Genomic DNA, 22666 nt, shown 5'->3' with positions numbered 1-22666 from the left:
TAGCCGAGAGGAAAAATAGGATAATTATGGAAATAACTCGTGCTCTTTTTTTTGATTCCAACGTTCCAAAATTTCTTTGGCCTGAGGCAGTCGCCACATCTGTTTATTTGGTAAATCGTCTCCCTACGAAAATTTTGAAAATGAAAACACCATTACAACTTTTATCTTCCCTAGGCAATGTGCCTGAACCTCTTACTTTACCCCTTAAGATTTTCGGATGCTCCGTGTATGTTCATGTTCCCAAACACGAGAGAACAAAGTTTTCCGCTTGCGCCATAAAATGTGTTTTTTTGGGGTATGGGATAAACCAAAAGGGTTATAGGTGTTTTGATCCTTCGTCTAGGAAGATAATCACAACCATGAACTGTAATTTTTTGGAGTGTGAATACTACTACGCCAGTCTTAGCGGTCAGGGGGAGAGTAGTAAGGGTAATGTTGATAGGACAAGTGGACCCCTAAACTGGTTTGTGCCATCTCCAAGTGACTCTGTTGCGGAACCAACCGAGACGGCTAGCGCTACCGCCGAGCCTGTCTCACCTGCTGTGGAGCCTCCTCAAATACCGCGTCCCGACAGTCCTCCTCCAGTGATATCCGAGGTAATCTCTGAAACTGAAGGCAATAGTACAAATATTCCTAATGACTCAGCTGCAGAACCAACCGAAGATGTAGAAAATGCTGTGATCGATGGGGATACCGGTCAGTATACACTTCCGTATCGAAGCACAAGGGGCGTCCCACCCAAGCGATACAGTCCAGAACGGATCTCGAGGAAAAGTAGATATTCTGTGGCAAATCTGGCTAAGGCAAATCTGACGGAAATGGCAGGGGCATTTATGACGGCTCTGTATAAGGAAGAGGAGATTCCTAGGTCAGCCGAGGAAGCAATGCAGATCCCACACTGGAGAGAAGCAATGCTTGTAGAAATGAGTGCACTGATGAAGAGCAAAACATGGGAGGTGTGCACAAGGCCAGAAGGGTCTAAACTAGTGGGATGTCGATGGGTGTTCACAATCAAGAGGAAGCCAGACGGGTCGATTGAACGCTACAAGGCAAGGTTAGTGGCGAAAGGCTATACTCAAACCTATGGAGTTGATTATGCAGAGACCTTCTCACCGGTGGCCAAGATGAATACTATTCGTGTACTGTTTTCTATTGCTGCGACAAAGGATTGGCCTCTACACCAATTTGATGTAACCAACGCCTTCCTACATGGCGAATTGACTAAGCCAGTCTATATGGAAGCTCCACCAGGATTTGAGGGAGAATTCAAGACGGGAGAAGTGTGCAAACTCAAGAAGACTCTTTATGGGTTGAAGCAGTCACCAAGGGCATGGTTTGGAAGATTTACTGAAGTGATGAAGAAGTACGGATACAAACAGAGTAACTCAGATCATACTCTGTTCCTAAAGAAAAAGGATGGGAAAATCACCTGCCTGATCATCTACGTAGATGACATGATCCTGACTGGAGATGATAAAGAAGAAATAAAACAGCTAAGGAAGAACTTATTTGCGGAGTTTGAAATGAAAGATCTGGGTCTCCTGAAATATTTCCTGGGTATTGAGGTAATGCGATCCAAGAAGGGAATCTTCATAAGTCAACGGAAGTACGTTCTAGATCTCCTAACGGAGATAGGAATGTTGGATTGCAAGCCCGCAGAAACACCGATGATGCAGAACCATGGTCTCCGACTAACTGAAGGGGCAGAGCTTACGCACCAAACAAGATATCAACGTCTGGTAGGTAAGCTTATCTATCTTTCTCACACAAGGCCGGATATTGCATATGCTGTGGGAATAGTGAGTCAATTCATGCATAAACCTCAAGTCGACCATTGGGAAGCAGCATTAAGGATTGTGCGATACTTAAAGGGAACTCCAGGACATGGGATATTGTTTGAGAATCATGGGAACTTAGCAGTGCATGGATTCACCGATGCAGATTGGGCAGGGAATCTAAACGACCGGAGATCTACTGCAGGGTACTTTACATTCGTGGGAGGTAATCTTGTGACATGGCGAAGCAAGAAGCAAAAGGTGGTGGCCTTGTCAAGTGCAGAAGCAGAGTTCCGTGGAATCAAAAGTGGGCTGACAGAAATCCTATGGATAAAGAAGCTAATGACAGAACTTGACTTGATGCCAAACGAGCCGTGTAGACTTTTCTGTGACAACAAGGCAGCGATCAGCATATCCGAAAATCCAGTGCAACATGATCGGACGAAACACGTTGAGGTGGATCGTCACTTCATCAAGGAGAATATAGAGGCAAGAGTGATAGACCTTCCATTTGTTCGCTCGAGAGATCAGCTAGCAGATATACTTACAAAGGCAGTGGATGCAAGGAGCTTCAGTGAAGTATTGGGCAAGTTGAACATAGGAGATCCCATTGTTCAACTTGGGGGGAGTGTTAGAAAGCAGCGAAGATCACGCGAGGATCACACGGCGATTATACGAAGATTACAGAATTAATGTAGAATGATCCTTTCCTGATTTATAGCTAGGGTAAATCTTACCATATGTACATAGTATTGCTGCCTATATGAGGCTTGTATTCTCCCATCATTAACATATACTTAGATGAATAAAACATAGCCTTATTCAACACTAACATAGATCATACAAGAAGCAAAGTAATTATAGCTCAGACACCTATTATAACAAGATTGTACGCACCAAAAATGACTAAGAAGAAGAAAGATCGAAAAACTTCAAAGAAGTTAAGCAAACATGTCTTCTGTTAAAAACAATGTCTCGTTCAGACAAGGTTCGGATGGATTGTGGAACTGCTCGTAGTTGAGCTGTCTACAAGCTTCATACAGAGCAATGCCAACGCTCACAGATAGGTTCAGACACCTTACATAGGTTTCAATCATAGGAATTCGAACAGTGCCACCCCCCAATGGCTCACTCGTGCAATCATCCAGCGCTTCAGCCGGCAACCCGCTAGTCTCTGATCCAAATACAAGCCAGTCGCCTTTCCTATAGGTGAATTCCTTCGTAAGGAAAATTAGAGGTCAATACAATAGTAACTGATTAATTGTCAAGAAGCAAAAGGCAGAACTGTGGATGAGGTTTTGATGGGGGGTCGAAGGAAGAGATGCCTGCAATATCAAGTTGGTCTTAAATGAGTTCAAAATAGTGCAAGCGTACTTGGAGTGTACATGACTAGGGCTAGAAAAAATGGGTCAGGTGGCAGCTACTGGAACGTGGGCATTGACAAAGTGAGAGTACCTAACTATTTTGAGAGTGAATATGCCTCAAACAGAATAAGCAAATAATGTATGGAAAACTTACTGAGTGGATATTTGTCCCTCGCTTTGTAAATGCTAGTAACCTCTTTTCGCCTTCCTAAATAATCAAGAAGACATTTTATGCTTTCAATAGAAAAAGTAACAAGCAGACGTTCTATTAGTTCATTCCGTTTAAAAGAATGACTAACCTGTTTCTTGAAGTACTCCCGAAATTCTGGCCATGAACTATGCACCTTCACAACTACATATCTAAGTGGAGAGTTAAAAACTTTCAAGTACTATTAATAACAGACATAAGAAACTCAAGAACTTAAAAATTGAAAAGGGCTTTGTTAATGCAATTAAGACCAGCTCAAGCTCAACGATCAAAATTATTAATTGAGGATGAAAAACTCACATCTGGGGAAAGCGTTCTCTATAAATTTGAAAATGAACCCTCTTCCCCTTATAGTACTAAATTCAACCATCATTAAAATTACTTGAACTGCTCGATACATGACAAGCATCAACATAAATTAGCAAAGGATACGGCCAGTAATCAAGCCCTGCACGCTTTAACTTTACATCATCAACCTGAAATCCCAGTGGCTGAAATGAACGGGAAAGAGTGAATATCTAAACTAACTAGGACAACCAAGCAGATAGCTATTGCAGTCTGTTACAAGTACTTACCTCAATTAAGTGCAGTTTGACAGCTGATGCAGCACATGTTCGAGCTATGGACCCTGTGTTTCCAGGAATCTGTCAAGGACAAGACCAATCCAAAATGAGACCTCAGCCGTTCAAGTTGCCTCCAGTTCAGATGTAAACATCAATTTCAGATTTCAGATGATCTAAAAAAATGCACGTTAACAAGATATATCTACCAAGAACTTGCCATGAAATATTACATGGCCAAGACGAGAAGACCTGTAGATTACAGCAGACGTATTTGGTGTATCATCTAATAAAATGCTAAATTATGAAACCAAAGCATAACATCTATACCAGCTCAACTGCACCTAAAGTCTGTCGTTTCTCTCTTTGATAAGTAAACAGGACATGCAAGCAGATAGATACAATGGCACCAGCGGCAGAGACACACATGGAGATGATGGGGCAGTTGCCCTACCTCAAACTTAATTTATCTATATCCTAGTTCTATTACAAAATTACCTAAAGTTGTCCCACCAATTTTTTTTAACGAGTAGGAGTAAAATACAGAAATAAATTTCAAAATAAATATAAGAATTTTAACTTCTTGTTCCCTTCATTCCATATGCGTTGTGAGAGAATAAAGAATAGTGAGCGAGGCAAAAGAGTAAAAGCTGCTTGGGAATTATGAAACTTTCTCCTTCTAGAACAGTTAGCTCAATCAATTAATGACAAATTAAGCACAAGAGCACAGACAAATAAAAGACCTGCGGCGACATTAGCACCACTTGAAGAAATTCCTTCTTCGACGAAACACTGGCTGCCGCCACAGGCGCACCGCAGCCATCCGACAAGGCATGAGCTCGACACCTTTCAGCTGCAATTGAAGGAACGTGGAATCGATTAGGGGCATACAGGAATTGCAGAATCGAAATAGGATGAGGTTAATTACAGGAGGTCACGTAGCGCAGAGAGGAAACGCGGGGTGAAGGACGGCAACGGAGAGGCGGAGCTTTGGAGGAGAGGCGGAGGAGGTGACGAGATGATGAGGTTAGGGCCTTGAGGCCCGTTGCATCCATTCTCCAACAAGATACGGCGGCCCGTTTTCGAATTATCCGAATATACGTTGGAGGTGTTTCGGAATGACTCCTTCAAGTCTCCACAAATTGTATTTCTGTACCCCGGGAATTTTGATTTAATTTTTCGAAATTTGTTTAATTATAAATGACAAATTATAGAATTACTTAGAGCATCCACAATAGGACGGATATCCCCACGGACTAGCATTAGGACATCCCAAAAACATCTTATGTCACGTCACTAGGACATTCCACTGTACTACCACATCACTAGGACACTGGAGCAACTGCTCATATTTGTGCTGATAGGAATGAGTTTTCAACCTACAATCATGTTGATGGGAGGAAGATCAACATGAGGAATCAAGCATCATCCGAAGTGAAAGGAACCGGAGATGTGATCCTCAAGATGACGTCTGGCGTCTCGATCACCTTGAAGGATGTGCTGCATGTGCCGGACATCATCAAGAACCTAGTCTTTGGATCTATACTAGTTAATAAGGGTTTTAAACTTGTATTTGAATCCGATAGGTTCGTTTTGTATAAGTTTGGAAAATCCATCGGAAAAGGTTATGTAACCGATGGGCTCTTCAAGCTTAGTGTGGCTACGCGCCATGGTCCCAAGCCTTTGGCTATCAATAGCAATGCGTCTACTTCCTCTTACTTGATTGAGTATTCAAACTTGTGGCATTGTAGATTGGGACATGTAAATATAAACGCCATTAAAAGATTAGTAAATCTTGATTTACTAAAGGCACATGAAGTTTATAGTAAAGATAAATGTGAGATTTGTCTTGAAGCCAAAATGGCTAAGTTACCGTTTCATTCAGTTGAAAAAAACACTAAACCCCTTGAATTAATTCACACGGACGTATGTGATTTAAAGATGGTGCAAACTAGAGGTGGTAAAAAGTACTTTATCACTTTCATAGATGATTGCACAAGGTATTGCTGCATTTATCTTTTAAGAAGTAAAGACCAAGCAATAGAAGCATTCAAAAATTATAAGAACGAAGTTGAGAATCAGCTTGGTTGTAAAATCAAAATGATTCGAAGCGATAGAGGAGGCAAATATGTAGCCCCGTTTGAGGAGTTATGCAACTCAAGTGGTTATGCAACTCAAGTGGTATAATTCATCAAACAACTGCTCCCTATTCACCACAATCTAATGGTGTTGCAGAACGAAAAAATCAAACTCTAAAAGAGATGATGAATGCCCTGCTTCTGACTTCAAGATTACCATATAACATGTGGGGGGGAAGCTGTTTTGACAGCCAACTATATCTTGAATAAAATCTCTCTCAAAGGAAAAGATGTTACTCCTTAAGAGTTGTGGAAGGGAAGGAAGTCATCCTACAAATACCTCAAAGTGTGGGGGTGTTTGGCAAAGGTGATGGTTCATCCGCCTAAAGAAGTTACAATCGGACCTAAAACGGTTGAATGCATCTTCATCGGATTTGCGCTTAACAGTAGTGCATATCGATTTGTTGTCCACAAGTCTGAAATACCGACTGTGACCGTGGGAACAACAATTGAGTCAAGAAACGCGGTATTTCTTGAAAATACGTTTCCTTGCAAAAGGAAGGAAAACGTAGCATCCAATTCTGAGACAAGAATTGAGGATGAAACCACTAGTTCTAAATCAGCGGATGAGGAACCTGAATCGCGCAAGCGTGCAAGGCCCGATCCAAAGGATACAGTACTAAGACGTGGTAGTAGGGTTAGAACACCAAAAACATTTGGTCCTGACTACATTGCTTTTATGTTAGATGAAGAACCGACATCTATAAAAGTAGCATTCGATGGCCCAGACGGGCTACATTGGAGAGAAGCTGTTCAAAGCGAAATTGATTCAATTTTGCTAAACCACACTTGGATGTTGGTAGATCTACCTGAAGGTGCGAAACCTCTAGGTTGCAAGTGAGTACTTAAAAGGAAATTTAAGGCCGATGGAACAGTGGATAAGTATAAAGCCCGACTAGTAGTAAAGGGTTTTAAACAAAAGGAAGGACATGACTTCTTCGATACCTATTCACCTGTAACAAGGATTACATATATCCGAGTGCTTCTCGCTATTGCTGCATTGCACAATCTTGAGATTCATCAAATGGATGTAAAGACCGCGTTTCTAAATGGTGAACTAGAAGATGAAATCTATATGGAGCAACCCGAAGGGTTTGTAGTACCTGGACAAGAGAAAAAGGTATGCAAGCTCGTAAAGTCTCTATATGGATTGAAACAAGCGCCATTGCAATGACACTGGAAGTTTGATAACGTGATGTTATCAAATGGGTTTAAAATCAACAAGTGCGACAAATGTGTCTACATCAAGAGCACTAATAACGGTCATGTTATAGTGTGTCTATAGTTGATGATATGTTAATCTTGGGTAGCAACACTCAAGTAATTAACGATACAAAGGCCATGTTAAAAAGAAACTTTGACATGAAAGACATGGGTCTAGTCGATGTAATTCTTGGAATGAAGATTCTAAGAACGTCTGATGGAATCATCTTAACACAATCACATTATGTTGAGAAGATATTGAATAAATTCAAAACCTATAATGGCGCGCCGGTTAAGACTCCAATTGAACTCGACGTTCACTTGAGCAAAAACAAAGGCGAACCCGTTGCACAAGAAGAGTATGCACGGGTCATCGGGTGCATTATGTACTTGACTAATTACACTCGACCTGACATTGCTTGTGCCATGAACAAGTTGAGTCGGTACACGAGCAATCTAAGCAAAGAGCATTGTAGAGCTCTCGTGAGGGTTTTGAGATATTTAAGGCCCGATCAACATTGGAATCGGAATTCATTGCCTTAGATAAGGCTAGTGAGGAAGCCGAGTGGCTTAAGAACTTCCTTGAAGATATTCCATGTTGGTCTAAGCCAGTGCCTCCAATGCTGATCCACTGCGACAGCCAATCGGCTATTGGAAGGGCAAACAATTTCTTCTATAACGGTAAGTCTCGACATATACGTCGACGACATAACACCGTGAGACATTTGATCACAACATGGGTGATTACAATTGACTATGTGAAGTCAATAGATAATCTAGCGGATCCGCTAACCAAATGATTAAACCGTGATCAAATGAATAAGTTGCTAGAGGGAATGAGTTTGAAATCCACAAACTAAAGAATTGTCATAGTGGTAACCCAACCATGATGACTGGAGATCCCAAGAACTTGTTTCAAAGGGACAACTAAGCTATGAGAGTTCATGAGAAACACTCAACTATATCTATTCCCTAGAGAGCAATAGAGTGTTGGTAAACTTGCCTAGTGGTGAGGCTAAGTCTATGACTTTAATGACTCCTAAAGATCTCGAGGAGATTGAGTTCTCAAGGAGACCGAGTAAGGCAAGATACTCGATTAGGAATCACCTATATAAGTGTGAAGTGAGCCGCTTCAAATAATACACTTATGAATCCAAAGTGGTGTCCAAGGCCGCAAAGGACACAAAACATGAGAACGGATGAGGTTGATGTGTTAAGCGTTAACACCATTGTCTCAGTGCACGCCGTGGGGGATTAGTTCAAAGCATCGCGCTACTAAGCCGCCTGTGTATCCGATGGTGTCGACTATGGAGGGTTCAAAGCCAACAACTACCTATCCTTATGCTTATATACCTCTCGAGGGTTGAGCTTGTGTCTACATGCATATGCATTTGGCTATTTTCACTCATGTGGGGGATTGTTGGAATCTTGATTTTAAGATGTCCGGTCAATGAAGTTTGACTAATAATAAATGTGATGAGACATTTAATTTTGGAAAATTAAATGATATAGCGTCGATCTACGTTCCGCGTAGATAACCGTAGTATATTCACTTTCTCAAATCCGATTCCCGATGAGTGAGAAATAGTGGATAAAAGTTGGTCACATTGTAGATTTTGATAAAGCTATGAGTTGAAAGTGTACGGAGTAATTAACTAGTGTTAATTATCCCACATAGGAGATGCGACACATCTTTAAATGTGTATTTATTAAGTGACTAATTACACTTAGTAATTATCGTGGACTAAGATGGGTGAAAGAGCCCACACGCTCGCACACGCGCGCCGAGCCGTGCCCGCGCCCTTGCCCTTGCCCTTGGACTTGGACTTGGACTTGGACTTGGACTTGGACTTGGACTTGGACTTGGATCTTGGATCTTGGGTGGTCTTTGGGCTTGGTTCTTAGGCATGTCCCTGGATCCAGACTTAATGTTTTGGACCACCTCAGTTTTGGGCAGCAGCCTGATCAACTTGACATGCTGCGCCTTGATCAGCAGCCTGATCAACTCGGCCTGCTGCGCCTTGAGCGATGGCTTGATCAGTGTCTTGATCAAGTCGCTTCACGAAGTCCCCATGTGACGGTTGAACTAGGGCGTGTACAACGTCTAGATTCAACGTCGACCACTTCAGCTTTCAAACTCGTAACGGCCGGTGGTTACAGCCCCGCCATAATGAGCCATGATGACAACCATCAAGACTGAGTTGACCCCTGCAGTGGACCAGGCCTATAAATAGGCTAGTCATTCATTGCATCAAATACAATCAGAACATACATACAAGCATCATACTCTCTGCATAATCTTTTCTTCCCGAAAGCTCTGCCCTCTCCTCCATCCAGTTCGCCGGAGCTTTGTTGATTGCGGTGCTGCTTCATAGAGACGTAGCCGTTTTATCTTTGAAGACGACACGCCAAACCGAGAGCACTACCGGGGCGTATCTCATCTTGCAGAAAGAGGTCACCTCGACTCGGCTAAGTTTATTTCCAGCTTACAGTTTCGATTTCATTGTAACTTTCAGTTTCAGTTCTTCCTTCTTGGGTTGTATTACGCCCAGTATTGTTTATCTCTTGTAATATCAGTTTTCCCCAACAGAAATTGCATGCAAATAATTGAATATTTTGGAGTATTGGTACTTGGCCATCCACTTATTCAACTTAAGTTTGCATACTTTTCATTTTGGGTTATTTCTTGCCTTATTTATATGTTTTTAATTGATGTTTCTTTGCAGTTTTTGTAATTATACAAAAGATTTTAATCAATGTTTATGTGCTAATTTTTATAAGTGATTTTTTAATTAGTATGTTTTATAATGAATAAAATTTTAATATTGTATACATTTATGAAAGAAATATAATGTGTTATGCATCGCACGGGTGAGGGAAATAACATAAATGTTATATAATTGCTATAAAACCATGTCATAATTGAGGAAATTCAAAAAGGTTTTTTCATATGATTTTTTATTTACAATGGTATTATTTCTAATTTTATTTAATTAATTTATAATATTAATTCAATGTTTCAAAATATTTTAGTCCGTGCATAGCATGTGTGTGATATTAGTTTAAATAATGCTATAGTATTTTCAAACAATTTATTACTTTTATACCATACCAACACCTGTTTAAAAAAAGAGTGAACTTCAAAAATGGTCCCTGGACTATGGGTTTATCTCGCCCATAGTCCCTGGACTTTAAAAATATCACCAGACATCCCTGGACTAAGGGTTTATCTCGAAATTGGTCCTATTGTCATTTTTTTGATATGAAAATACCTTTTGAGGGTTTGGGCAATTTGGTCTTTTTACACTTTTAACATTTTCAATCTGATATTATTTCAGTGATGTACTAAATCTGATATTATTTCAAAATTTTCATTCTTCTTCCCTTTTGTCATCCTTCACTTTGTTTCTTTATTTCAATATTAGATTTAATTTTATAAAATTAAATTTTAAATTTAGATTTTTAAATATCAATAATTTTTTATTAATTAAAAATATTAATTCATGGACACTATAAATATTAATTAAAAGTATTAATTTTTGTTATTTAATATAATATTCAGTTGAATCGAAGAAGTACAAAAAATAATATTAATCACGATGAAAAAATAAGAGCTATTCTACTTAGCCTTCGTTCGATTGTTATAATTGTTTGTGATTATATATTATGAAGTTGACTAAAAATTTGATACTACTAAAAATTGTATATAGAAGTATTTTGTTTAAATTTTCTAGTTAATTTTGATTGTTTTCAAATAAATAAATGAAAATTATATTAGTCATACATTAGTTGCATATTTTTTCAAAATAATCGTGTTATGTGATCTATTTATGATTAAAACTATTAAATATTGACTAAAACTAAGTTGGCGTCGACATACCTTATTGATTAAATATTAGACACTATCAAATATTGATTAAAACTATTAATTTTTGTTATTTAATAATTTTAATAATTAATAAAAATTTATTGATATTTAAAAATCTAAATTTAAAATTTAATTTTATAAAATTAAATCTAATATTGAAATAAAGAAACAAAGTGAATGATGACAAAAGGGAAGAAAAATGATAATTTTGAAATAATATCAGATTTAGTATATCACTGAAATAATATCATATTTAAAATGTTAAAAGTGTAAAAAAACCAAATTGCCCAACTCCTCAAAATAGTATTTTCGTATAAAAAAATGACAAAATGACCAATTTTAAGATAAACCCTTAGCCCAGAGATGTCTAACGATATTTTTAAAGTACAGGGACTATGGGCAAGATAAACCCATAGTCCAGTGACCATTTTTGAAGTTCACTCTAAAAAAATAAGTATTTAGAGCGCTAAAATTTCACTTCTAACCCTCCAACTTTTCAAATTATGTCAACTAATATTATGTTGGAATTGTCCTTGGAATTTTCTGTCAGTAATTCCAATTTTTAGTCGGTGAATAGTTTTATTGACAGAATCTTCCGTCGTTAATTTACATGTCGGTAAAACAATTTTAGCTCTTGACTACGGAAATTCCGTCGTTAATTCATTAAATTCGTCGGAAACACTGTTTTCCGTCGGTAATTCAACTTTTTTTTATTCGTTATTACATGAGCTAAGGGTTTTATACACTTCATTCATATTCTCAATAATTGTAATGCTATTTAATCGTATTTCATATCCTCCAACATTATGTCTAATAGTATTTGGTTTTACTATTTTTCATAAATGAACTTTACTTTTCACTATAGAACTAATATATATAAGTATGATTTACACGTTACTAATTTTTTCAATTCACTTTTTCCTTATACAGGATGGTACTCTCACATTGGCTGCCACTCATCACTCTAATCGTGAGTAAACACTCATCAACATATTGCATCTACATATAAAAAATCTCTAACATGATGAAATTCTCAGATACGAATCAATCGAGCAATATTGACTCCAGAAAATGATATTTTGTTGTCACAAAATATTGTGTAATTTATACAAGTGAAGAGAGCTGCATCAATAAGTAACTACCTTCTATAAATGAATTAACATAATGCAAAATAGTGAGGATCATGACCAAGATATCAGATTGTTCATAGGGATTTCTTGAGTTCCTCCTACACATTTCCTACCTCCCTTTTAGTTTGTTCTGCCTTGAGCCTCTCAGCAGCCAACAACCTTTCTTCAAGCGCACGGGCGCCTCGTTCCCTACCAATTTCACAACAACAGCATCAAAACAGAACATGTAAACAACTTTGAACGTTCTCTTCTGCAACGAGTTAATCTAACACAATGCATATTCTTGAAACTCAAGTCATGGACTCACACGAGAAAAGCAAATATTCGTGAACAAGCTTGTAGTTGACAACGGGATCGTTAAGAAACCTTCTAATGAGCGTGGAGTGGGGATTACCTTCTCCTTGATGCTTCAAGAGACTCTGGACCAGGCAATGCGGTGTCTACAAAACTGTAGTCTTGAGAGGGTTCGAGTCTCCTTCCACAAAGCATCCGTTCAAAAATTTTTGCAGCGGGATCAATCAATGGTCTGCATTTAAATTCAAATTATGTTTTGAATGAAGAAACCATTATTGAACCAGCAGATACAAAGGGAAGTGAAGGTACTACCTTAAAAATTCGGGGAAGAATGTGGAGAAAGCAAATTCATCACTCGGATCACCTTTCATGTTCGTCTCTGGTTTCCTTTGCCAGTATCTAAGGTAAATCCAACCCATGTAGGTTCCACATATCAAGGTAGGAAGGTATGCTGCTGTTTCTGTCACTAAAAAACTTACAGCAACAGCAAACAAGATTACCAGGGACGGAAGCCACTGCAAGAGCGGAGTGTTAAGGAGCCATAAGACTTAAACGGGCACCAGAGTCAAATACTCGACCAAGAAAACTACTGAAGAGTGAAGCTCGTACTTTTGCTTTAATCTTTAAGATAGACAACTCTTGATCAGGTACTATTTGTTTGACGCCAACTAAAAGCCCGGATAAGATCCCTTGGAATCCTGAAATAGGTTTGTAACTGCAAAAGGAATATCAGGACAGGTGGAGCATGATACGCTGCTCGTGAGATATGTTGCTCGTGCATCACTTACTTACAGGTATATTTCCTCCCTCGTAAAGTAGTACATGGAAATAGAAGCAGTGAAAATGCAAAATGATGATAGGAGGTTAACTACAAAGATGAACTTAAAAAATTCCCTCGATCCCCATATGGGTTCAAGCATCCTCCCAACAAAAAGAAGACCGAGTATGCTTATGACCACCTGCAATATATTAACAATCTTTCGGTAAACCAGAGATGAAAGGAGACAACAAGAAAGTAAAACATACATGAAATTAGAAAAAAGGAGCAAATGAGATTAAAATACCCCATAAATTGTTTGTTCAACAAATCCAGCTGTAATGAGATTCCAACCAAAAGGAATAGTCCTACATTATCAAAAGGTCAGTAAATGTATCAGAGCTTTTGAGTTTTTATTTCTTTCGTATACAAAGTTTTAACAGCAGAAGCAATCTATAGTGTTAGGATTTACCGCATTGACATAGCATACTAGGGAAACTATTAAACTGAATTGTCCTGAAATTACTCTAGATATTGCTCACAATCTGCCCCTAAGCAGAAGAAATCTCTTGTATTCACAACCGATGTATAATTAACATGATGATTCCTGTTCTTAGGAGAGACTTAAGTATTCCCATCAAAATCCATATTTCTACCACACCTTATACAATCCACCATCAGTAACACCTTATTTCATCCCCCAAATATCCATCTAGTGCAACTTACTCCCACGTCCTAATTGGCACCCCACCCTAAACTCTGAAGAGTTAGTCCTTATCATATATCCGATCTGGCCTATGGACGAATATGCAAGCACACATTTAATGCTTGTTTGAATAATAGAAACTATGTTTCCACTACTTCATGCCAAGAAAAGTTGGGATAATCAGAAAAAAAAGATGTCATTCCTTTGATGAGAGTAAAAAACTTAATAGAAACAAAAGCAACCAAACATACCCCAAATCACACCACAACAGCTAAAAGAAATTCAAGAAAACACACCCTCAAAGCCATATAGACGGAGCTCAAAAAATTGAAACAATAAATAATCACAAATATGTGAGATCAAAGAGCAAAATTAGAGTACTTGGCAGGGATGAGAGCAAGATAAGAAACAGCAGTAGGAATCTGCACAACAAGGTGGCCACCTATTAGTACCACTGCTAGCCCCTTGCACAGCTTTGTGAATCCAGGGTTCATGTTCATTGCTCCCTATTTAAAATTCACATAAAAATAATCTTTTTAATACTGGAAAATGATCAATTTAATCAAAACCCAATCCAAATCTAACGGTGCATGCATTGCTAAACATGGAGATTGAACGCGTGCATATATATATATATTGAAGAATTTGGAAACGATTACTTACTCCTAAGAGCTGTGAAGCGCTCATGGTTCTGAAACAGGAAATTAATAGTTCAATGAACCATGCTGAGAAATGATGGAGAAAAATTCACGATTTGGCCTTAGATTTTGGAATCATATTCCACAACGTGAAATAAAAAATATTTGGGGTAATTATGGATTTCCACATTTTAAAAGGATAACTACGCAAATAACTATCTATATAAAAGGCGATAACCGAATATGAGTCTGAATAATTTCAGTGAGTACTCATTCTCCATTTGCATACAAAATATTAGAATAGGTAGCAATCTCAATCTTCTTAATCCAATACATTCCTCACATTTTAAAAGTATATTAATTTGGAGGACTAATTGTCAGTTTGATATGTTCTGCATTTGAGCTGGCATATTACCTGTTCGATTAAATTCCCCAAAGAGATTAACAATACGATTCTTGGATACTTCAGTCATGTTGAGTGTTATCGCGATGTGTGTTGTCGTTGATAAAGTTTTCCTTTTTTGCATGAAAGGCGTCCCAGCAAGTTGAATAAGTTGGATTTCAAGAAAAAAAATTGGAAGCAGCAATGGCTAAGAGCCACCTTAGTAAGAGAATCTTGACACCAATCATCCGCGTCAGCCGTTTGTTCTCTACTGTTCCCTTTGATCCTCCACCCCTTTCAACGCCTCGTCGAGTTGTTGTGACAGGTAACTCCCATAAATGCGATTTAAAAATTGTATCTTGGAGGGCATAAGCGTCTGTGCCATTGCCATTTTGGTTAGTTCAAATGTTTGGAGCTAGTATGCATTCCAACTATTTGTGGATAGCCTGTATTTCTGAATGAGGATATAAGGTAGGATGCTTATCACTTTAATGCTTCCAAGAAAACATGTTTGCACTTTATTGATACCTAATTTAGTTTGCTGAAAAGATCATGATTTCAACCAAGCTACCATCTGATTGGACTGATGTGAAGAAAGCCTTTTATCCGACTATGTGCATGCACATAACATAATTTTTTTGTGAATAGGTGTGCCGTTTGTGCACGCTTATAAAATCATGTGAGCTTTAATCTGCATTTGATGTTGATTTCTCCATGTAATAGAGTGTACGCTCCATAATAGTATTGTTTCGGTTGATAGATGGTTTCTTGTTGAATATTTGATGCCATCATAATGCTAAAGTGCACTTTACTATAAATAGGTTTAGGGATGGTAACTCCTTTAGGCTGCAGTGTGGAAGCCACCTGGAAGCGTTTAATAGATGGAGATTCTGGTATTAGGGCAGTGACTGTTGAAGATCTAAAGATGAATGGTTTTGATAGTGAGACACAGCAGCAGACCTTTGATCAATTGACATCAAAAGTTGCTGGAGTTGTACGCTCTGGGTCCAACCCAGGTGAATTTCATGAAGAGCTATGGCTTAACTCTAAGGTAAAACTCATTGGTGGTTCATTTTGTCAATTTTTACTGGTAGATCCTCCGTATAGGTATTACAACAGAAGTTTCAGTTTTTGGTTTAGCTTAGAAAAAAATAATTTTCTATGATGAGAAAAAGCAAACAAGTTTGGGCTGCATTCACATTGCCTTTGTTTCATGAGCTGGACCTAAAAATCATGATTTATAAGATTTTTACGTTTTAATCTCCTCAGGATCATAGGTCGATAGCTAGGTTTATAGGCTACGCATTATGTGCTGCCGATGAGGCTCTAAGAGATGCAAATTATATCCCCACCGAGCAAGATGAGAAGGAATGCACGGTACTTTATCGTTTATTGATAAAGAATTGTGTGTCTGAGTTCTATTTGTGACTTCTCATTTCTGATGACATTAAGATTCTCAGGGAGTCTCCATAGGCGCAGGAACTGGTAGCATTAGTGACATATTGGATGCTTCAAGAATGATTTGTGAGAAGGTTAGTTGGCTGCTTTCTCTGTATGCTATTTTTGTTTGCTGATTCATGGTAGAAAAAATCTTCGCAGTTTGAAAGTTCCAAATGTATCCCCAATTGGAATCATGGAAGATCTTCCAGCATTATGTCATTCTGTTTGAGATATTTAAACAGATTTGGCGGTACTTATATACTAAAATGATTTTTTTCGTTGTACTTCTTTTTCCGAGTGCAGAAATTGCGCCGGCTTAGTCCATTTTTCATTCCAAGGATACTAATAAACATGGCTTCTGGCCATGTGAGCATGAAATATGGATTTCAGGTATGCATTCCGGTTTTTTAATAACATGTCAAATTCAAGAGAATCCATTGCCATTTGGGATATATATGGGACTATAATACTAAAGTAGCTTGTTCGTGAAATAGAAGTTGAAAATTGAAAGTTAATTTTTTTAGAAAAAATTTAAGATGCTAGTTATACTCAATGACTGTGGTAGATTAACCATTTTTCATGATACAAGAAATAGTTTTGTATATCCTAGTTTTGATCTTGAATCTAGGGACCAAACCATGCTGCAGTGACAGCCTGCGCTACCGGGGCACATTCTATTGGAGATGCTACCAGGATGATTCAATTTGGTGATGCTGATGTTATGGTTGCTGGAGGGACTGAGGCAAGCATTGATGCTTTGTCTATAGCGGGATTCTGTAGGTAATGCTTTACTGCCATTTCTCCTCAATGCAATCTTACATCTCACAGAGGCTTAATAGAAGGCTAGGTAACATGCTTAGAAATACGAGTCAAATAATGTTCTCCTCTTTAATACGAGTCAAATAATGTCTCTTACCATAGAAGCTTGGGAACTCAGTGCTAATATATCCTACCTAATAATGACTTTTTACCATTGTTTCCGATGCTTGAATATGTTAGTATGAAATTTTAGATTCAAGTCTCATGCATATGCTATGTAAAATCATAAAAGAAAGTCCACTGAAGTTCCCGTGGTATATTTTGAGGAAGAGTTCAAAATAAGTATTAAAAAGTCACAGAGCCATCAAATACTGCTGTTTTGTACAGGTCAAGGGCACTGACAACCAAGTACAATGATGCACCTGGAGAAGCCTCAAGACCTTTTGATTGTGGCCGTGATGGATTTGTGTAAGTAATGGCTGATATTGCGTTTGAGACGCATCTTTTCATTTTTGGAGTTGCTTCACATCTAGCATCCTAATCATGTGCTTGAAACAGAATAGGTGAAGGTTCGGGCATCCTGGTTCTTGAGGTGAGTGGTATTTCTAGTAACACAAGCAAAATCTATGTTTCTTTCTTAAGGAGAGATATGAAACCTTTACCGCAATCCTTAATTTATGAAAGGAACTTGAGCATGCTAGGAAACGAGGAGCAAAAGTGTATGCAGAAGTCCGGGGTTATGGGATGTCAGGTGATTTCTTCAACTTCCAGATTTTCTTAAAATTCTACTATGCATTAGCTATTTTATGGATAATTGGATATTGTTCATCTCCTAAGGTGATGCATATCACATTACTCAACCACATGGTGATGGAAGAGGAGCAGTTTTGGCCATGTCACGAGCTTTAAAGCAGGTATTAAATTCACATATTGTGATCATTGATTAAAACATCTTCACTCTTTTCTCTGCTTTTATTATGGTAATGTAATTCAAAAGGCAAGTTTAACCATCTCTGTTTCTATTGTGTTCTTGTTCATACTTATGAATCAAGAAAGAGAACCAAGTTACAATCATTATTAGGTCATTGATACACGTTCCGTGTTCCTTTCTGTGGTTGGCAGTCCTGCCTGAAACCTGAGCAGGTGGATTACGTCAACGCACACGCTACTTCCACTCCTTTGGGTACTTGAAATCAGTATAACGACATTCTGAACTTTTGATAGCAGTGTGGTGGTTTTTGATATACTCAGGCTAACTTGTGGAATCTTGCAGGCGATGCAGTGGAAGCCAAGGCGATTCAGTCTGTATTTGACAGTCATGCAGCATCGGGGAATTTAGCTATTTCCTCCACCAAGGTAACCGAGTTCATGTCTCAGTGGCTGTCTTGGCTGCATTGCAACTTGCAAGCAAGATTAAGTGGACATTCAATTGGAATACATTTTAGCTATTGATGAAACCGAATCTCTATTTGGTTGTCAGGGTGCAACGGGACACCTCCTCGGAGCAGCAGGAGCTGTTGAAGCGATATTCTCCATACTATCTATTCACCATGTAAGAAAATCAATGTTAATCTTGCAGCTTTATAAAGTCTTACACTATACATGCTGCCTTTGTTGCAGGGGATTGCGCCGTTAACTCTCAACCTCACTAAACCAGATCCCATTTTTAGTAGTGATTTTATGCCTTTGAGTGCTTCAAAGAAGATGAGCATTAGAGCGGCCATGTCGAACTCTTTTGGCTTCGGTGGAACGAATTCGGCTCTGCTCTTTGCTGCTTTGGATTGAAGAAGTACATTTGCTGGATTTGTCTACACTTCATCATCATTCATCACTCAGGTTTTGGTGTTCTTGATCATAAAAATGTCAGATGTGTTGATTGGGTAATTTATTTAATTCCTTTTAGAGCCAATCTGTTATACAGATTTCTGAGTCTGAAATTAGCTCTGATGAGAACATTTTCTTGTTGAAATTCGAAAATAAATTTGACTAATTCAACGAATATCTATACAGCTTGTGTGGGTTTGGTGTCATAGAAATGTAGGCTTAATTTGGATCTCATACAAATTGCAAAAATTACTTATAAAAAATAGTGAGTGCTACAATAAATTACAAGACATTTTTGTAACAAATTTAGAAATTATATTCCATTCGAGATATTGTCTGATTTTTTACACTCCCTCATTGAACCTCCACCATGGAAACACCCACACAATATCCTCATAAACATCTGATTAGTTTATACACGTGGACCAATAACAGAACAGATACCAAAACCCATAGCCAATCACAATCACCATTTAGATTTGCCTATATCCTCCAATATTCCCATATACTTCAAACTTCTTTCCTTCAACAAATACAATCTTCCTCATAGCCTCCCCTCTTCTCAATCAACAATGGCAGCCAACACCGTGATGAGCTGCGGCGTTGCCGTTGCCGCTGCCGCCGTCTGCCCCTCCGTCCTCTCCTCCTCAAAGTCGAAATTCGCCGCCTCCGTGTCCTTCGCCACCAATGCCACCACCTCCAGGTTCACCATGGCCGCCAACTGGATGCCCGGCGAGCCCCGCCCCCCCTACCTCGATGGCTCCGCTCCCGGGTAATCACCATGCACTCTATTTGTTTTTAGATGGAACATCTTTTTTAGTACACCAACTATCCCAAATGAGCAAATTTGGTCCGTAACATTTCATAATATCTTTTAAGGTCCATCAACTATAAGTTAATATCAATTCAATTACTTTTTGACTATTTCCAATATTTTCATGACCAAAGTACCCTTAAGGCAATTAAGGGCAATTCAATCTATTTATTCATCCACTTTTTTTCTTTCTTCTAATTTATTTGAGATTAAGTTTAATAGATCTTATACTATTATTACTAATATATACCATACCTTATTTGAATACTATGATATTACTTTCCTGTGCTAGTTAATACTTTTATATGGTTACATTCTCAATTATTTAAATAAAACTAAGATAAATATTTTATTTTAATGAATCTCGTAATTTTATTAAACTGAAAATTTAAGTTAATCATAATATATACTACATTGAAATAAAAATTTAATAAAGTAGAAAATATGATTTACGAATAGTCAAGGGAATAGATATGAGAATTATGAACAGTTTCATGATGTTGTAAATGGCCTAATGATAATATTAAAACGCGACATTGTGATATTATACAATTGATAGCAACTATTATTTTTTATTTAATTAAATAATCATAGATTTAAATTAATCATATATTCAACTAGGAATTTCATTTGCTTTTTTATTAAATTGATTATTGATAATTTCAACTATTGTTTTTAGACTACAATTACTACTTAAGAGTAGATAAAATAAAACTTAGCTCTTTTTTAATTATTTAAGATTCTATGTATGTTAATAAATTTTATTTTATTTTTAATTATCAATTTTGTATTGTACTTAAAAATAACATATTCTATGCATAGTTTTAAGATTGAAATATTAATATTCCATCTAATAAATCTACTTTTATATACAAATATTGTATAAGCATAATGTTTACATATATTTATATTTAAGTTATTTCACTATTAATATTAAATATAGTACAATGATTTAAAATATTACAAATAAGTAAAACTAAATGTAAATAATTAATAGTAATGGAATATTAATATCATTAAGATATTTTTATATTGAAATTAAAATTAGAGGGAACATCTTTTTTGGTACATCAACTATCCCAAATTACATACTACTACTTTAATGAAAATGAGAGGGTAAATAGATTGAATTTCCCTCATTGGCCTTAAGGGTACTTTGGTCATGAAAATATTAGAAATAGCCAAAAAGTAGTTGAATTGATATTAACTTATAGTTGATGGACCTTAAAAGATATTATGAAATGTTACAGACCAAATTTGCTCATTTGGGATAGTTGGTGTACTAAAAAAGATGTTCCCTCTTTTTTTATATATAAAACGAAGATCAATAATGGTTTCCCATTTTTTTGTTTTTAATTAATTTTAAAATTAATTGTTTGGAGTCCAGAGATTTTGGATTCGACCCACTTCGCCTAGGGGAAGTCCCGGAAAACCTAGAGAGATATAAGGAGTCGGAGCTCATCCACTGCAGATGGGCCATGCTTGCAGTTGTAAGTTAGATTATGCTAAACTTTAGACTTCATATTAGTATAATATTGTCTGATTATGATCAAAGTCCATTTATTTAATTTTTTGTCAAAGTCTTTTTTTGGTCACAACTAATACTTATATATATACAGCCCGGGATCCTGGTGCCTGAGGCCCTAGGGCTAGGTAACTGGGTGAAGGCACAGGAGTGGGCAGCGGTTCCAGGCGGGCAGGCAACGTATTTGGGGAACCCAGTGCCATGGGGGACCCTACCGACGATCTTGGTGATCGAGTTCTTGTCCATAGCCTTTGTAGAGCACCAAAGGAGCATGGAGAAGGACCCCGAAAAGAAGAAGTATCCGGGTGGGGCATTCGATCCGCTTGGCTACTCCAAGGACCCCAAGAAGTTTGAGGAGTACAAGGTCAAGGAGATCAAGAATGGTATTGATCGCCATTTGAATGAATGAATAAATGAATGAATGTCAAGTGTTAAATTATTTTTTTATTTTTGAAATTTAAATTGTGGTTGAATTCTCCTTCTAGGCCGTCTTGCTCTGTTGGCGTTTGTGGGATTCTGCGTGCAGCAATCAGCGTACCCGGGAACAGGGCCGTTGGAGAATTTGGCGACGCACTTGGCTGACCCATGGCACAACAACATCGGCGACGTTATCATTCCTTTCTCTTAAATCTAGTTCAACATACAAAGGCAGCCATTTGTATAATTCTATGACTTAAATGGGATGATGTCTCCTTGTTTTTGTGGCATGTATGTGTAGTAGTGGTTTGGTGATGATTTTGTGTACAAATTTCAAGAGTTCCAAAGACTATGTCTATATATTGAGCATAATTTGTGGTGTGTGAATTGTGATGATAAAAGCACCCGCATAATTGGCGCGAGCATGCGGTTGTGTTAGCAAACAAATGCACAACTAATCAAGAATACAACTTACAAAGAGAGGACAATAATGACATATAACGAGCTCTAACCCTAGAGTTGGATTGTCAAGATCGCACACTTTATTCACTTTTTCTTTCATGCTCCATACTCAATAGTATACGACGCAAGTAATGATTGAGCAACTTTGGTGTTGCTCTATTATTATTTTTGTAAGTTGAAAATTGTGATTTTGTTAATATAAATATGCTCATTTCCCACTTCATTCAGAACACCTTCACCCTTGCATACCTTTTTTTCTTTTTCTTTCTCATAATTTTTAATTCAGTTCTTATTTATTTGGTCGGATAATACCACCAAGCTCATGGCAATGTTTTTTTTATAAAAAACGCCTTCCATGGCTAAGACTTAGGTAGGCCATCTCCAATTATTTACGCCAAATTC

General features: G+C 37.7%; 4 protein-coding genes across 7 annotated transcripts; 2 read left to right on the top strand and 2 right to left on the bottom strand.

Annotated features, from left to right (window-relative positions):
- Positions 1-2572: 2572 nt before the first annotated feature.
- LOC121783060 (putative tRNA (cytidine(34)-2'-O)-methyltransferase) lies at positions 2573-5035 on the bottom strand. 2 transcript variants are annotated; one of them, XM_042181105.1, is made up of 8 exons: positions 4836-5035; positions 4651-4760; positions 3923-3991; positions 3780-3838; positions 3439-3499; positions 3294-3347; positions 3061-3100; positions 2707-2978 (listed from the first exon to the last, which is right to left on the bottom strand). In XM_042181105.1, the coding sequence occupies exons 1-8, from the start codon at positions 4960-4962 to the stop codon at positions 2869-2871; spliced, it is 630 nt and encodes a 209-aa protein (XP_042037039.1). In that variant the 5' UTR covers positions 4963-5035; the 3' UTR covers positions 2707-2868. The 2 variants fall into 2 exon arrangements, with proteins under 2 accessions (XP_042037038.1, XP_042037039.1); XM_042181104.1 differs by lacking the exon at positions 3061-3100 and having other exon boundaries at positions 2573-2992; positions 4836-5034.
- A 7154-nt stretch (positions 5036-12189) lies between these two features.
- LOC121782602 (rhomboid-like protein 19) lies at positions 12190-15219 on the bottom strand. 2 transcript variants are annotated; one of them, XM_042180518.1, is made up of 9 exons: positions 15057-15219; positions 14667-14728; positions 14385-14509; positions 13605-13665; positions 13333-13499; positions 13150-13255; positions 12853-13055; positions 12641-12772; positions 12190-12435 (listed from the first exon to the last, which is right to left on the bottom strand). In XM_042180518.1, the coding sequence occupies exons 1-9, from the start codon at positions 15166-15168 to the stop codon at positions 12345-12347; spliced, it is 1059 nt and encodes a 352-aa protein (XP_042036452.1). In that variant the 5' UTR covers positions 15169-15219; the 3' UTR covers positions 12190-12344. The 2 variants fall into 2 exon arrangements, with proteins under 2 accessions (XP_042036452.1, XP_042036453.1); XM_042180519.1 differs by lacking the exon at positions 14667-14728.
- LOC121782601 (3-oxoacyl-[acyl-carrier-protein] synthase, mitochondrial-like) lies at positions 14850-19212 on the top strand. 2 transcript variants are annotated; one of them, XM_042180517.1, is made up of 15 exons: positions 14850-14903; positions 15174-15348; positions 15845-16074; positions 16293-16400; positions 16484-16555; positions 16767-16853; positions 17092-17243; positions 17610-17690; positions 17781-17814; positions 17907-17973; positions 18060-18136; positions 18345-18405; positions 18496-18578; positions 18703-18774; positions 18843-19212. In XM_042180517.1, the coding sequence occupies exons 2-15, from the start codon at positions 15228-15230 to the stop codon at positions 19005-19007; spliced, it is 1410 nt and encodes a 469-aa protein (XP_042036451.1). In that variant the 5' UTR covers positions 14850-14903; positions 15174-15227; the 3' UTR covers positions 19008-19212. The 2 variants fall into 2 exon arrangements, with proteins under 2 accessions (XP_042036451.1, XP_042036450.1); XM_042180516.1 differs by having other exon boundaries at positions 14856-14945.
- A 354-nt stretch (positions 19213-19566) lies between these two features.
- Positions 19567-22174, top strand: LOC121782604 (chlorophyll a-b binding protein 6, chloroplastic-like). Its single transcript, XM_042180520.1, has 4 exons — positions 19567-19818; positions 21248-21350; positions 21480-21768; positions 21871-22174. Exons 1-4 carry the CDS (start codon positions 19619-19621, stop codon positions 22011-22013), a joined length of 735 nt encoding a protein of 244 aa, XP_042036454.1. The 5' UTR covers positions 19567-19618; the 3' UTR covers positions 22014-22174.
- The last annotated feature ends 492 nt before the right edge of the window (positions 22175-22666 follow it).

This window comes from Salvia splendens, chromosome 20 (genome assembly GCF_004379255.2).
Source record: "Salvia splendens isolate huo1 chromosome 20, SspV2, whole genome shotgun sequence".
Lineage (NCBI taxonomy): Eukaryota > Viridiplantae > Streptophyta > Magnoliopsida > Lamiales > Lamiaceae > Salvia > Salvia splendens.
Note: the sequence above shows the minus strand (reverse complement) of the source record. Positions and strands in the feature narration are given on the sequence as shown.

Coding starts and splice junctions, on each gene's coding strand:
- LOC121783060 (XM_042181104.1), bottom strand. CDS start 4,962: ATGGATGCAACGGGCCTCAAGGCCCTAACCTCATCATCTCGTCACCTC. Junction 4,761..4,835: donor TCTGCGCTACGTGACCTCCT/GTAATTAACCTC, acceptor CTTCAATTGCAG/CTGAAAGGTGTCGAGCTCAT. Junction 3,839..3,922: donor TCAAACTGCACTTAATTGAG/GTAAGTACTTGT, acceptor CGTTCATTTCAG/CCACTGGGATTTCAGGTTGA.
- LOC121782601 (XM_042180517.1), top strand. CDS start 15,228: ATGGCTAAGAGCCACCTTAGTAAGAGAATCTTGACACCAATCATCCGC. Junction 16,556..16,766: donor CAAGAATGATTTGTGAGAAG/GTTAGTTGGCTG, acceptor TTCCGAGTGCAG/AAATTGCGCCGGCTTAGTCC. Junction 18,579..18,702: donor TAGCTATTTCCTCCACCAAG/GTAACCGAGTTC, acceptor TTTGGTTGTCAG/GGTGCAACGGGACACCTCCT.
- LOC121782604 (XM_042180520.1), top strand. CDS start 19,619: ATGGCAGCCAACACCGTGATGAGCTGCGGCGTTGCCGTTGCCGCTGCC. Junction 19,819..21,247: donor CTCGATGGCTCCGCTCCCGG/GTAATCACCATG, acceptor TTTGGAGTCCAG/AGATTTTGGATTCGACCCAC. Junction 21,351..21,479: donor GATGGGCCATGCTTGCAGTT/GTAAGTTAGATT, acceptor ATATATATACAG/CCCGGGATCCTGGTGCCTGA.
- LOC121782602 (XM_042180518.1), bottom strand. CDS start 15,168: ATGCAAAAAAGGAAAACTTTATCAACGACAACACACATCGCGATAACA. Junction 13,666..14,384: donor CTTGCTCTCATCCCTGCCAA/GTACTCTAATTT, acceptor TTGATAATGTAG/GACTATTCCTTTTGGTTGGA. Junction 12,436..12,640: donor CTTGAAGCATCAAGGAGAAG/GTAATCCCCACT, acceptor TGAAATTGGTAG/GGAACGAGGCGCCCGTGCGC.